Raw genomic sequence first — 16313 nt, 5'->3', positions numbered from 1 at the left:
GTTGTTCCTTCATGTGTGCATTTCTCAGTTAAATCACCAACTGTCAACTAGGGCAGTTTTAGAATGGTTAAAATATCTCTGATTCATTTGTTACTCAGGTGGCATCCAGTGACTAGTCCACATTCAAAGTCACTGAGCTCTCCTGAGCTGCTGTTAACTGTTTAACTGCTGAGGACAGAATACTTCCCACCCCCTTTACACTTTCAAGTTAACCTCTTGTGACATATAGTGATCAATTTCACATTACATAGAATTCCCCAGATACTTTTGATCAGGTGTGTATTTGCTGAAAAGTGGAGACGTATCACTCTCTTTCTGCATTATTTTCACACACACACACACACACACACACACACACACACACACACACACACACAAACAATTGTATTGCTGCAAGATGTAAAATGAAGGAAAAAAGTAGTACAATATATTGTAAACTTCTGTATTATTTTTCGTAAATAGATACATTGACAGAATAACAACAGTGAAGGATGAAATTTATTTCAGTCTGGTGTCTCTGGAAATACATATGGTACTGCAATATGAAACTTCTGAAAAAGGAAAGTGTCAAGTATGTTCAGTCAATCAGAAGGCTTTATTTTTTTCTCATGCATCAGCTTCCTTTATAAGAAGTGGTTCATCAAATACATCTGGCAACTCCTTCCTTGTTTTAGTCTTTGTACCCTTAGTGGCATTCTTTGCTGCACGAGATTTTGCTCTGCCTTTTTTCAGATATTCATCAAATGCTCGTTCTTCATCAGCATCAAATTCTTTTACTTCGTTCTTGTTTTCTGTCACAGTTCCTGTGCCTTCTGAATTATTCAATGGACGTGCAATGACCTGTGGAACTGTAGGCAGTGGTTCATTTAGAGAGCCCTCCAATTGTCGTTCAGCATCAAATACATTATGAGGCCCTTTTTTCTGTGACTTGATATCTAGATGTCCATTTCCTGGTCTGTCTAAACCACTGCTGCCACAGGTTGAACAGATGCAGGTTACTGGTACACTAACATTTTTTACATATGTGTGTCCATCTTCACAAGTTAGTCTCACTGACAGCTTCTTGTAACCTGTTGCCTGACAGCATTTACAGATGCTCCTGTAGTCACTGTTATCTGTAAAATAGAACATCATGTAATACTGTTGTAATAGTACACACTGAATTTGAACAATGAGAAATCTTGAAAGATAAACATTTATAAAAATGTAAGTTGTGTGTCAAACAATGGAAACTCCTGGTACGAATATCAACAATGTATGAAAAGACAGGTTGCTACTTACCATAAAGAAGACACGTTTAAGTTGTAGACAGGCACAATTAAAAGACACTTACATAAAGATTTTGAGCACAGCCTATATCAGTAAAAGAGTGACACACACCATTCATACACACAAGCAAGCACACCCCATGCACATATGATTAATGACTCCAGCATCTCGGGCCAGAAGTTGTGTGTCCCCATTCCCAGTTTGTTTATTGACTCCATTTGTATTGCACAATACTTCATGAAAGCTGTATCAAGATTTTCATTGACTAAATACACTGCCGGGAAAAGAATTTGTACACCTGAAAAGATGACATCAATTTTGATCCGATGATGGCATATGCCACCTGGGGGATAGCAGATGTACTGATAATGGTTTCAACCGTGTCTGTCAACAGGTAGCATAGTGGCACAACTACCAGAGTGCCATCTGTTTCTATGCTTTAACAGGGAATGCTCACAGCCAGAAGGCCCAGTGTTGTGCAAACGTGTGAGGCAAGCAGGCAACCATGCCACAGAGATGCACTCATGCTTCCGACAGCGAACTGTGTGAGTGTGAAAGGGCTCAGATTGTGACCTGCTTTTCAGAGAATTACCACACAAGTTGGACATGCTGTGTCAGTTGTGCAACAATGCTGGTATCAGTGGTCACATGAACATCCTCTCACCTGTAGATGAGGCCCCAGATGTCCACACAACACAGACACCCACCAGGATCATTGTATTGTAAGGGCAGCAGAGGCAGATGGTACAGCTACCACAGCAAAGGTAAAAAGGGCCTATGAGTCCAGACATGTCAACGTGAAAGGCTGTGAGCAATTAGTAGCAGTGGCACTACGGGCAGGCACACTTCTATCCTGTCTTCTACTCACACCACAGCACTGATGTAAACGGCTCATCTGGTGCCCTCAGAGGATCACTTGGAAAATGGAATGGCACACCATGATCTTTAGTGATGAAAGCAGATTCTTCCTGCATGCAAGTGATGGTCCTTTGCTCTGTCTCATACAGTGCATTCATCCAAGACACACTGGCCTCATCCCATACTTTGTGGTCTGGAGTGCAATAAGCTATGACCTTTGTTCACTTTGGTGTTCCTGGAGGGGAGGGTAAGCAGCACTAGGTACGTGGAGAATATTGTTACACCCGTCCTTCTGATGTTCTTTCAGTAGGAAGGTGATGTGTTGTTCCAACAGGATAATGCTCATTAACACAGTGCCCATGGAACTCAACATGCTCTGCAAGACATGCAGCAGCTTCCTTGGACTGCTTGATCTCTGGACTTGTCTCCAAACAAGCACACGTGGGACACATTGGGACGAGAAACTACTCGTGCGACTCATCAGTCAACAACCCTTGCAGAACTACATGAACAAGGCAAGCAGGCATGGAATAACATATTCCAGAACCATATTTGCCATCTGTATGATCAACTGGATGCCAGAGTCAGCACCTGCACTGCTGGCCATGGAGGCTATACTATGCACTAACGTGGGTCTTTCAGCGTGGCTTGATACCTGGTACCTCAGAACCACTTGCGCTATTGATCTGTATATGTAATCATTTCATGCACTCCATATGCACTGTTGCACCAAGAAATCTTGAGCGACTTGGAAAGCTCTGAAAGGGTGTACTAATTTTTTTCTGGCAACACGTTAAAAACTTCCTATCTGTTCAACATCTCACAGACAGGAATAAAAAGGAATAATCCTGCTAGAAAAATATTTGCTTGAAGAGGGTAACTATTTGCTCACTTGTCTGTAATGTTAAATTCTGTGCTCCAGTGCTATAAAATTAAGGATGGAAAGAAAATATTGATTACCAATTTGACATATTAATGGACGTCCTAGAGCAACTTTATCAGAACATCCTGGTATGATGCACTGATGGAAATTCCAGTACAGAATTAAATATGTATATGATGACAAATTACTACTCACTAAATATGGGATGTGCTAAGCACCTGACAGGTAGAAAGTGAAAATGAGAAATTAGTTACTTTTCAAAAAGTCGTTTTGTGGAGCTAACACACATACTCCTAAATAATTTTGAGGTTCCTACGTGCCTCAAAAAGGCTATGATTTTCAGAATCCTTAGGTGGTTCCCCTAAAAAGGCCATATTTTAAAGTTTAAGGCCTCAAAAGTTGTATAAAAGCTTTTTTTCAAATTTCATTACTTTTCTCACAATATACTTTTGGAAATAATCATTTGCGTATGAGGGCAACAGCCAGGAAGAAAAGCAAAAGTTTACTGTCCATGTACAATTTGGCTACAGATGGAAGGCAGGTGGATACTGTGTGGGAAAATGGGATATACAGATGGTTGCCGTGAAAGGACCAGTGCTAGCCTAGCAACCAACAGATACCATACAGCAGCTACATACGATATATTGCACTGACAGTTCTAAGAAGGGTTCAGGCATGCATTATATAGGTGGTGAGTGTCAGATGCTGTATCAGACTTTTTTGTAGCAAAACATATGAAATTAAAATAAAGCTGTTGTAATTCAGCAATCCTGAACATCCACTATGTTAGATCACTGAGTTTGGCAAATGGCTACAATAAGGAACAGAGGACACATGACACAAAAGTCAACGAAACATGCCAACATTACGCGAGGAATAAGTGTCCTTCTTTCCATAATAAAACTGTTGAGGGCTTGTCTAATTCAATCATGAATTGCTGGAATGCATGACAGTGCATTCCTTCTGCCCATTTACAGTGGTTTTCTTTGTATTGCTACTGCTGCTAGATGTGGGATAGTAAGGAGGGAATATGTCTTTATTGATTTTCAATAGATTTTCTATGTGATGAGAAGAATAAATGTTGTTCTGAATCATGAATTGCCTTTCCATGCAGTCCTTTCATCAGTAGTAGTGCTTTTTTATGTCTTTAATGTAGATTTTGTTGAGTGCTACAGCCCACTGGGGAAAATTTAAAATTTCCACAGTAGGCAAATGTATTTCTAATCATCTCTGGGGTCAATAGTGAGGAGCGATGGGTAGCTACACAAGACTCAGCCCAGGCATCACTTGCATGGGAGGTTAAAGATGCCATAAGGATAAATGCCTATTCTTTATTGGCAGTAGTTGCCACGTAGTACACTAAAGGCACTAACTATTATATGACAGCTACAGCCAAGAAGGAATGGGTGTTAATGCCCATGGCATCTTCGTTCTCATCTATACATGTGATGTCAGGGGAGAATCTCACATACCCAGGGTTCCTCTATTTACCATCTTTGGTTGACAAAAGATGAATTCAAGAATTAGATATGCCCTCTGTTGAGTTGTTTGTTGAATGTTACCACCATTAAGTCCCCCTTAATGGGTGAAAGTGTTTTTAATCGTCTTTAGTTTAAAAAAGATGAATTCAAGAATTGGATTACACCACCTGATGATAAATTTAAAGTAAACTACACTGTGTGCAACAAAGGTTTTGCACTTGGAAAGATGGGACAACCATCCTTAAAAACTATATATGAGTACCATCATTTTTCCATACCTCTTTACTTTATTATGGTGAATAATGTTTTACAGCAGAATAGGTTTTTGACAAAATAATTAATACAGAACAACCACTCAAATCCAGAACTGTTCAGTGCTTGCCAGTTATGGACTTCAGATAATTACAGATTAGAAAGAGAATTCTGAAATATCACTTCAATTAGAGACTTGTTGCTCATGCCGGTCACCCTATTATAGAAAAAATCTGAGTATTTAAAGAGGTCATTTGTATTCTTTCTGGAAGATGCTGGTATTGTTTCCACAGTTTTCTGACAGAAAGAGCAGATAAAAATATATTTTTCGTTATTTGTCATTGTTCTTATTAATGCAAGAATGTAACCAATGTAGCAAACAATCGATGTGCACCACAGCAAGTGAAATATCTCAAACATTTACATTAAGAGATCTCATAAAAACTGTTTTAACTTTGGTATACAAGCAGTTTTTTCTCAAATCCTATAAACCAAAATGACTTTGTGGCTAGGTGTAAGGTTTATTTGCTCTAAAACTTTATAATGCTGGAGCTGCACCCACATCTATCATCATGAAGATGAATTCTTTTTTCCCAGAGTCTCATTTCTGGGGTGCCATTTGCACTTGAGGTCAGCTTATATTTGAGTAAATGCAGAAGGCTTCTTCCAGTCTGCTTTATAGATTACAATCTTATACTTTTCACGTCCCAGTTTTTAGTGCTTGTTTACGTAATAAATCCATCTTCCATTAGATCATACTTTAACCCTTTGCACTCTGTAAGGCAGACACAGGGCGGCTCTGCGCACTCTTATTTAAATCGCCGCCACCTGGGCGACAGTGCATCATAGAGATTTGCGCGGATCTCTTTGTGGAAACAATGTGGCTGCTGGCCAACAATTGGGGTATACATTGAAACAAAATGTGTGCTTTCATTCATATATTTATGTCAGCTATACAGTACAAAACTTTCCATTGTGTGGTATTTCTTGAAATGCTCTTCAGGGTGGAGAGCTGGGTTTCATGAGCATGTTTCGCAGTAATACACAGTTTCACACCTGCCAACTTTCTTTTTTCTGTCTGAGCACACTGCACAATCCTTATGCTTGTTCCCAGGAAGCTTGTTGATAATGTGCAACTTTCCATTCAAGCATTCCTCATCAGCAGAAGTTGAATGACGTCCTCGTTTCTGTCCTTGAGTTCTCTCTTCGGCAACTAATCCTCTTATAACACTTTTATGGAATGCTTTGTGAGACGGTATTGTCAAGTTGTTTTTCTCACAGTGGTTCTTGCATAGTAAATAGCTGTTTACAAGTCCTACCTCCAACAGGCAGAGGTTCACCACCACTTGAGACTTTTCATTAGAAAACCGTAACTGGAAATAAAATGGTCAGATCGATCAACTTCACCCATCTTTGAAGTATAATCAATAATCACATTTGGTTTTTTTATTTCTTCCCTTTCGTTTCTGTTTTTCCTTTCTATGAGTGACACTGAGTTATTGGCTTTTGTAGAAAGCATGAGAACTGTTTGTTTATCTTGCCATGCCAGAACCATCATTTTGTTGTTGTGGAGGCATTTTATTTCATGCTTCCTTAGATGCAGAGCTCCTTTCTTGACTGCAGCTGGAAGGTTTTTGCGATTGGCCTGAATTGTTTCTGTGAGATGCATGTTCTGTTTCAACAGCTCATCAGCTAATGCAACACTTGTATAAAAACGGTCAGTGTACAAATGATACCCTGATTGCCCTGTAGCATTTCTGACATTAGCTAGCAGCTGAAGAACTATTCTCTCAGAAAAATTCAAGTGTGGACAAATCAATGACTCAGTTGTTACAGTGCCAAAATAGGGTATCAAACTGCAGATATAACCATTTGATGAATCCGAAATTACATAAACTCTGAGTCCCCAATTTGTTGGTTTTTGAGGATTGTACATTTTGAATAATACATGACCCTTGAACGATACTGTAGATTCATCAGCAACTAAAAAATACTTATATGGTTGATAAATTTCGAGAAACGTGTCAGACAAGTAATTCATACGTTTGTCACTTTACTTAGATGTGACTGAACCTGACTGTTGACATGTGTAGCACTCGTCGGATTAGAAACATGAAGTGCCCAGAAAATTTGCATAAATCATCAGCGACTAAAACAGTCTTGAAAGAAGTTGGATGATTGTAACCATTCTCTTGAAAAAAAAAGTCCTGTAAGTTCTTACACTTTTGTAATGCCATATTCAGTAACACACCATGGAAGCATTTCATTTCTTCCATGGTAACATTTCTCCAGTCCCACCATGCAGAATGTTGTGGAAGTGGTCTCACTTTATGTAGTTTTGATGTAGCATACCTATTTGTTTCATCTGCTATTTGTTGAGACAGGTTATCTGTAAAAATTAATTGAAAGAATCCGACGGGCAATGATGGAACAGAACTACTTTTTGTTATAAAACCACAATTTGATTCATCAAAAGGAAAGTCTGTGAAGTCAGTGTCAGTGCCGCTCCACATTCACCACGAATCCTCTGCTGAATCACTAGAAACATGCACATTGTCACTGTTTTCTTCGTCATTGTCACTCAAATTTTTTTGAAATGAATCACTATCATAATCAAAATCATTTTCACTCTCGTTTTCACTTAGAGATTGCTCTAAAAGATCTAAAATCTCTTCCTCAGAAAGGACTGTATGTGAAGAACTAGCCATTTTGAGTGCGTGGACTTGAACTTAATAATTACAATCTATGACTTAACACAGCTGCTACTGTTCGGCACCGAGTTAACACTAGTTCTCCTAGATGGCAGCACACTGCAGCAATAATTCCTAGCAGACTCAAAATACATCTGTGAGCTTTGAAAAGTCATGTTGAATGAGGCTCGACATCGGAGCAAAAAACAAATTTCGCGATGTTGAGTGGCACTCGACATTGGAGTGGAAAGGGTTAAGTCTTTTCTTGTCATAGGCAACTTTTTTCATTATTTCTAATTCTGCATATCACAGGCCAACCCAGGATCTCCTTACTCTGTCTACCATCATTTTATCTCACTTTATGAAAAACCCATTTCCTTTTCAGTTTTGTAACAGCCACAACTGTGCTCAACTTCTCTCTTTTCAGTTATTTATTTCTTTGTCTTTGTGTCACTTCTTGTTGTACATAGCATGCACATTTCCACAGCTTGTTGGGCAACCCTCAGTTTTTGGATTGTTTGCACTTTTAACATTCATGTTTCACTTCTATAAATTAGTACTGGCAGATAGAATAGTTATAGACTTTCAATTGGAGCACACTGTGAATTTGCTTCTGAATACAGCATTCAATTTTCAAAACTAAATCCAAGGCATTTTTAAATACCAGTTTATGTCTTTAAGTTTACTCCTGCTTGTTATTACCACCTTCCCTAGTAGTAAAATTCATTTGTTATTTCTATAACCCAACATTAGCCTTTGTTATAGGCATATTGATCTTACATTTCATTGGTCTTGGTTTAATTAACCTTCAGGTCTACTGTTATACTTGATCTGTTAGTTCCCTCATCATGTACTGAAGTTCTTCTGGGTTCAAAGTAACTAAAAAATGTTATCTGCAAATCAAAGCTGGGGAAAGCTGCTGCCATAGTAATACAAAATGAACATGCAGAATTGTTTAGAGTATGTCTACAGTGGACAAAAGTTCCCCAAAAATAAAACAGTGCTGTAATTATATTTCACAAGAAAGGAGATGAACAAGACATAATAGAGCTATAGAGCTATCAGCCCCCTTCTTACAATGTACAAGATATTCCCTAAAATTATTATTAACTATGTAGGAAAAAAATCATTCAATTTTAATAAGGCACATGAACCTGTTTGAGTGCAATGAAGAATATATACAGAATCCACTATGCTGACTCAGAATAATGCCACATTTACAACTGAAAGAACAACTGTATTTTCAGTAAGCCTACAGAGAAGTTTCAGTTCCTTAAATGGGGATCATAAAGAAGGAATGTGTGCTCAAGAAATGTATGTGACTTATACCACACATTAATTTCCAATATGCATGAATTGTTAAATACATAATTTTTTTCCTCTTATAAATTTTCACTTCCAGTGTTAAACTGTGGCACCTATTGTGAGGTTCAACACAAAATACCTCATAATGTTAACAGTACCTAAAACTTATAGTACACACATTTATGAATATTTCATGGCAATCCATTAGATGTTACTGACTGCATAGCTTTTTTATGGCTATAACAACCACTGAGCTCGCTTCATAGACATTTGTCGTGTTGGTAATCATGGTATGTGTGTGTGTGTGTGTGTGTGTGTGTGTGTGAGTGTGCGCGCGCGTGTGTGTGCTTGTGAAAAACATGAACATAAAACAGACAAAATCTAAGACATGGTGTGTGTGTGCGTGTGCGTGTGTGTGTGTGTGTGTGTGTGTGTGTGTGTGTGTGTGTGTGCGTGCTTGTGAAAAACATGAACATAAAACAGACAAAATCTAAGTTATGTTCACCTCTGTCATAGATCTGATAGGATGGGCAGCTTCCTTTGCATTCAACAAACCCGTAGATCTCTTCAGTATTCACACAACGGCCATGTGCATTGGCTTCTTCAAATAATCCCACAGTCTTTTCTGGACTCCACTCACGTGATGAACATTTATCTGTCAACATACAGAGACAGTTAATATAACTTATCCAAGCAGACAGATGTACAGATATAATATAATGTGCTTACTTTCATAATTTCGAAAGTCACATTAAGGATTTCATTGAATATTTCAATTTTTATAACATTGCTAAACTTGAATAATATTACAATAAAACTGACTGTGTTTACAATATCTCTCAGAATGGGTTTACAAAAATATTTTTACTTCTTTTAGATGACAAGGCAGGAGGATGTATATTAAAATTTGAGAACAATCCCACTTTCTAAATTCTGTACCTTTTGAGCAATAACACACACACAGACTTTGAACAATAATGTACATATGGGAACTGTCATTTTCTGTCATTAATATGTAAGAAACTATTGCAGACACATGCAATGAGTATGCTATCACTTGCTTGCCAGGGCAAGGGAAGGAAAGTAAGTAACAATTTAATAGATCAAACAAATGTTGCAGTTGTTTCAAGAGACTCCAATAAAATAATGTTTCTTTATTTTTAGAACTATCTTCCTTTACATCAGTTTCTCCTTTCACTACATCCATTGTATTAATTCATTATGGTCATGCCACTGGATTCTCTGCATGCAGTTCTCCCCCCCCCCCCCCCCCCCCATCTCATCTCATTCAAGTAAATTTTAATTGTCTTCAGAGTTATCAACAGAACTACTGACTGATCTTTTTGGAAAAAAATACATATGTGTCCCTTTTCCATCAAGACACTATCTCATGATTTAGTGTATTAAACTATTTATTGACCAAGGCAATTATTTCCTTAAGTCCTCTCCCGAAGTAAGGCTTAATCTAACCTTTATTCTCCCTTGACGACACATGGCATAACTACATATCCCGATCCAGTTCTTTATCCTTACACAACTTATTTCTTCACATTATAATAATCATTCTCACTTCTTTTATGGAATCTATTTTCATTATTTATGCCAGTCATACTACCTAATAAGACTTATTTCACTGGAGAAGGAAGCACTTATGAGATACTTAATGAAGTAACTCAGGCGAATGAAACTAGATGTATGAGAGGTGAAATACCCCCAGACTTCAAGAAGAACATAATAATTGCAATTCCAAAGAAAGCAGATGCTGACAGGTGTGAAAATCATGAACTGTCAGTTTAATAAGTCACAGTTGCAAATTACTAACATGAATTACAGAAGAATGGAAAAACTGGTAGAAGCCAACCTCAGGGAAGGCCAGTTTATGTAGAGACAAGTAAGGTAATACTGACCCTATGACTTCTCAAGGAAAACAGGTTAAGGAAAGCCAAACCTATGTTCATAGCATTTGACAATATTGGCTGGAATCCTCTCTTTCAAACTCTAAAGGTGGCAGGGGTAAAATACAGGGAGCAGAAGGCTATTTACAGTTTGTACAGAAACCAGATGCAGTTAGAGGAGTTGAGGGGATTGAAAGGGAAACAATGGTTGAGAAGGGAGTTGGAGAGGGTTGTAGCTTATACCCGATGTTATTAAATTTGTATATAGAGCAAGCAGTAAAGGAAACAAAAGAAAAATTTGGAGTAGGAATTAAAGTCCAAGGAAAAGAAATAAAAACTGTGAGGTTTGCCAATGACATTGAAATTCTGTCACAGACAGAAAAGGACTTAGAAGAAGAGTTGAAGACAATGAACAGTGTCTTGAACAAAGAGATGAACATCAACAAAAGCAAAATTATGATACTGGAATGCAGTCAAATTAAATCAGGTGATGCTGAGGCAATTAGGTTAGGAAATGAGTTTGCTATTTGGATTGGTTGGTTGATTAGGGGGGAGGGGACAAAATAGTGAGGTCATTGGTCCCTTCAGATTAGGGAAGGAAGTCATCCATGCCTTTTCAAAGCAACCATCCTGGCATTTGCCTGAAGCGATTTAGGGAAATCTCAGAAAACCTAAACCAGAAAGGCAGGATGTGGGTTTCAACCGTCATTCTCATGAAAGCAAGTCCAGTGTGCTAACTACTGTGCAACCTCGCTCAGTTTGCTATTTGGGCAGCAAAATAACTGATGATGGTCAAAATAGAGAGGATGTAAAATGTAAACTGGCAATAGTAAGAAAAGTGTTTTTGAAGAAGAGAAATTTTTTAATATTGAGTACAGATTTAAGTGTCAGGAAGTGTGTTTTGAAAGTATTTGCATGGAGTGTAGCCATGTATGGAAATAAAACATGGACAATAAACAGTTAACTCAAGAAAAGAATAGAAGTTTTCGAAATGTGGTTTTACAGAAGAGTGCTGAAGATTAGATGGGTAGATCATGTAACTAGTGAGGGGGTCTGAACAGAACAGGGGAGAAAAGAAATTTGTGGCACAACCTGGCAAGAAGAAGAGACTGTTTGGTAAGACACTTTTTAAGACATCAAGGGATCACAAGTTTACTACTGGAGGGAAGTGTGGGGGGTAAAAATTGTAGAGGGAGACCAAGAGATGAATACAGTAAGCAGATTCAGAAAGATGTAGCTTCCAGTAGTTACTTGGAGATGAAGAGGCTTCTATGGGATGGAGTAGCATGGTGAGCTGCATCAAACCAGTCTATGGAGTGAAGACCACAACAACAATCTGTAAGATTAAGTGATGAGTGCAGATAATAACTACTGCCATAAGAATTCTTGGAAATGACTCGTAATAAATGGGAAAAATTTAAAGGCTTTTTCATATACGCACAGCAGCTGAGGATAGAAAATATGAACGATTTGCCCCGAATAGTAAGTTCATATATTCAGTTGTGAGTGAACATGTGTTACAAAAATGGTCTCTAGATTGAACTGCACTAACCACACAATTCATTTTAAATTCCATGGAAGTCAGTAATGACCAGAAAGTAAGAAATGAACCACACAAATCTCACATTGTCCAATAACAGCAGCATACATGTTGATAATCTGAAATAGTAACTACATGTAGCTGTATCAGAGATAACATCTTTCTCAGCCAGTAAGAAGACAATATGAATGTACACATCTGCTACTTTCTGGCCTTCATAACTTTCAAACTGTTGGGGCTATCAAACAGACAGAATCAACCTAAATCTATGGCCAATGATCTGTAATTTACATAATCAAAATATCCACGGGTGTACTGCCGGTCTATAGTGTCGAACGGGCACAATATTTCGGCGATCAAACATGTCGCCATCATCAGGTGAACTGACGGACTGAGCTCCTGTGAACGTGCCGGCACGGAGATCCGTACGCTATGGCTGCTCAGGGGGAACTGGGTTTGGTCACGGCGGCGGCCGATTTAAATACCCTCCACCTGCGGCGCGCTCCCTCCACCATCCGCGACCCGCGCCACGGTAGCGCGGTGGAACAGATTGCGACGGCGTCTGAGATGACGTCAGTGTGATGTCTCTGTCCGCCGTGGTCGTCACAACTATGCATTTGCTCGATTTACTCTTGATTAACCCAATCGTTGGTTCCCAAGCCTTGCTAAGATTATAGCCACAGTCACGGTTTATGAGGTCATCATTGGTGTGAATTTCAATGGCCTCTCTAACAACGCTGTCCCAGTATCTCGATGTCTGTACCAGAAACCTTGTGTGGTCATACTCCATAGCGTGATTTTCCGATAAACAATGTTCAACGACCGCCGACTTGCTCGGATACATCAGTCGGGTGTGCCTCTGGTGTTCATGGCATCGATCCTCGATGGTACGCATCGTCTGACCAATATACGACTTGCCACATTGACACGGAATCTGGTACACGCCGGCCTTCCTCAAACCGAGGTCATCTTTGGCGCTCCCCACCAGTGCACGAGTTTTATTCGGAGGACAAAACACAGTTCCGACCCGGTGTTTCTTCAGAATGCGGGCGATTTTCCCCGAGACTGCACCTGTGTATGGAATAAATGCAGTGTCTACCTCCTCCCTCGTGACTTCATCCATCTCAACAGGTTGTGCTGCAGTGGTTGGGTGAAGAGCACGTTGGATCTGCCACTCTGAGTACCCATTTTTCCGAAACACAGTTCTCAGATGTTCCAATTCCTGGGGTAGACTCTCTGTGTCAGAGATAGTGCGCGCCCTATGTACTAGAGTTTTAAGTACCCCATTCCTCTGTGAGGGGTGGTGGCAGCTGTCTGCATGCAAATACAGATCAGTGTGTGTTGCCTTTCGATACACCCCATGACCTAGGGTGCCGTCAGCCCTTCTCCTGACCAAGACGTCAAGGAAAGGTAATTTACCCTCCGTTTCAGTCTCCATAGTGAATTTGATGTTGGGGTGTATGGAGTTTAGATGTGTAAGGAAGTCAAGAAGTTTATCCATACCATGTGGCCAGATGACGAACGTGTCGTCCACGTAACGGAAAAAGCAAGTAGGTTTCCATTCGGATGACGACAGGGCTTCCTCTTCAAAGTTCTCCATGTACAAATTCGCTACCACCGGTGAGAGTGGGCTACTCATGGCGACTCCCTCCGTTTGTTCGTAGTATTCTCCATTAAAAAGAAAATACGTGGAAGTCAAGACATGCCTAAAAAGTTCAGTGGTATTCTTGTCAAACCTCTGACCAATCAACTCTAGCGACTCTCGCAGGGGTACCCTCGTAAAGAAGGAAATGACATCAAAACTCACCATGATATCTGACTCATCCAACCTGAAGCTATCAAGGCGTTTAACAAAATCCACGGAATAACGGATGTGATGAGGGCATTTACCCATATAAGGACTTAATATTCTCGTCAGGTATTTGGCCAACAAATATGTAGGTGCCCTGATGTTGCTGACAATGGGGCGTAATGGTACCCCCTCTTTGTGAACCTTCGGGAGTCCATATAGTCTGGGCGGTACCGGACCTTGGGGTAACAATTTCTTAGAGTCACCCTCCGGTAAAACTGTGTCCTTCAGAAGAACCCTCGTCTTGTTCTCCACCTTCTTTGTAGGGTCAACGCTGATCTTCTGGTAGGAATCGTCATTTAGCAGGCTCTGCATCTTATCAGTGTAGTCCTTATGGGAGACAACAACTGTAGCATTGCCTTTGTCAGCCGGTAAGACAACAATTTCAGAGCGTTCCCTCAGATCACGAATGGCCGCCCTCTCTTTACTGCTGATATTTGACTTCATCGGCTTGGATTTCGTCAACGCACGACAAGTTTCACGACGTATTTCCTCGGCTGATTCTGGCGGAAGTCGAGCTGCAACCTGTTCAACAGCACTAACAATTTCTGCGACCGGAGTGAACTTGGGGATGGGAGCGAAGTTGAGACCTTTCTGCAAAACCGAGACCGCATCATCACTCAACACCATGCCACTCAATTTGATGACAGTCTTGCACGGAACCTGCAGAGATGGTTTGTCAAGGAGACGTGAGAACTTAGCTGTTTGACGTCCCTAGCCTTCTTATGGGCGGAATCAGCTGACACCCAGGTGACACCATCAATCCAATCCCAGGAAAAAGAAGTGAACTTAGTAGCCAGTGGATATTTTGATTATCAAATACGACGGGAGAAACTCAAGAATGTAATTTACATATTTGTATCATGCTCAGCAAACAACTGAAAGCTTGACATGATTCCCCTGTCAACAATTGTTTGTGTCTGAAATCAAATAAGCTGCACCAAAGGCAGGAGCCTATGATCTGTCAGCTGCCAAATGTATTCTCTGTGGTGTTAATCATAAGGATAATCATGAAAATGCTGAATTTTGAAACCATATCACATGAATAAGCCACTTGTTGTTTGCCTAACATTCTATGTTACTGTGGTGAAGAGTCTAGTGAACTGTATTGCTTCTTTTCATTTACTTTTCAGATAACTGACCATTCTGATGTATCTACAAAACATGACAATGAGATCCAATGAAATTTCCATCGGCTAGGTAAAAGTGCAAACCCATTATTGGAATCAAATGATAAACAATTTAAACCGAGTTTTACATAAATACTGTGCAAAAATTAGAACTAAAACAGAAAGAGCATCTGCTGAAAAAAAGAAACAAGAGAAACAATTCACTGCTTGCTATTATTAAAATTAAGATATTATGGTAAAGAATACTAGCAAAAGATGATTTTCAGTAAATAATCTTGTCCTGTTTCAGAGAATTTGAAAGATCATACTTTCTGCTACATTTAATTCATCTTTACAACATGAGACCCACCCCATAATGCTAAATGCTGTGTATCTTCAATGTAGGCTTAATATATGACTTTGAAGTGCAATGAATGTTTCAGTAGCTGATTTAGTGGTTTGGCCAATAATTTTTTTTGGATATTACAGCACCAAACCTAATTCTTTTGACACAAGTTTACAGTTGCACAACATAGTGAATTTGTGTACTGGATTAATCATCTGAACTAAGTTCAAAATTGAGCTTCAGTGACGGAAGTTATGTCAACTGGCCATAAAGTATGCTTTGGTGCACTGATAATATAATGAAGGCTTATGTATGGACCACAGCATCTCAGCCCAGAAGTGTTACGTGATGACTTTAGTGCACTGTTCGATATAGTAAAGAATCACATGATACACTGTGAGATTTTTAAAGTACTTTTGTGAAATGTTGCGAAAGTCAGTTGGGGTCATCCATAAATTTACTCACACAGAGAATATATACTGTACATCTTCAGTAAAATAGTGTGAGTATATGTGCTGTACATACTCAGTAACATAGTGTGAGTAAATTAATCGATGGCCCAATGAGGCTTCCACTCAGGTAGACCAGTAATACATAATTATGCCTATTACTAAACCACACTTGCTCTCTCTCTCTCTCTCTCTCTCTCTCTCTCTCTCTCTCTCACACACACACACACACACACACACACACATTGTCATATAATGAGAAGGTGTGCTACTAGATAGGAGATACAGAGGAATGAGTTCCTCCTCGCCCCTCCAGAAGGGGACAAATTAAAGTTTCAAAAAATAAACCACCAAGACTGAATCAAACTTTGTACCATTGACTATGTA

At 39.5% G+C, this 16313-nt stretch overlaps 1 protein-coding gene across 1 annotated transcript in view; it reads right to left on the bottom strand.

Annotated features, from left to right (window-relative positions):
• Nucleotides 1-428: 428 nt before the first annotated feature.
• Nucleotides 429-16313, bottom strand: part of LOC126356178 (hemocytin) — a 438196-nt gene continuing 422311 nt past the window's right edge. The window contains exons 77-78 of the mRNA XM_050006942.1: nucleotides 9244-9393; nucleotides 429-1115 (exon numbers count right to left, since the gene is read on the bottom strand). Coding sequence (XP_049862899.1) covers nucleotides 607-1115; nucleotides 9244-9393 — 659 coding nt within the window. The 3' untranslated portion in view covers nucleotides 429-606. The remainder of the gene's footprint in view (nucleotides 1116-9243; nucleotides 9394-16313) is intronic.

Source organism: Schistocerca gregaria, chromosome 3, assembly GCF_023897955.1.
Source record: "Schistocerca gregaria isolate iqSchGreg1 chromosome 3, iqSchGreg1.2, whole genome shotgun sequence".
Taxonomy (NCBI): Eukaryota; Metazoa; Arthropoda; class Insecta; order Orthoptera; family Acrididae; genus Schistocerca; species Schistocerca gregaria.
This window is presented reverse-complemented; position numbering and strand designations above follow the sequence as displayed.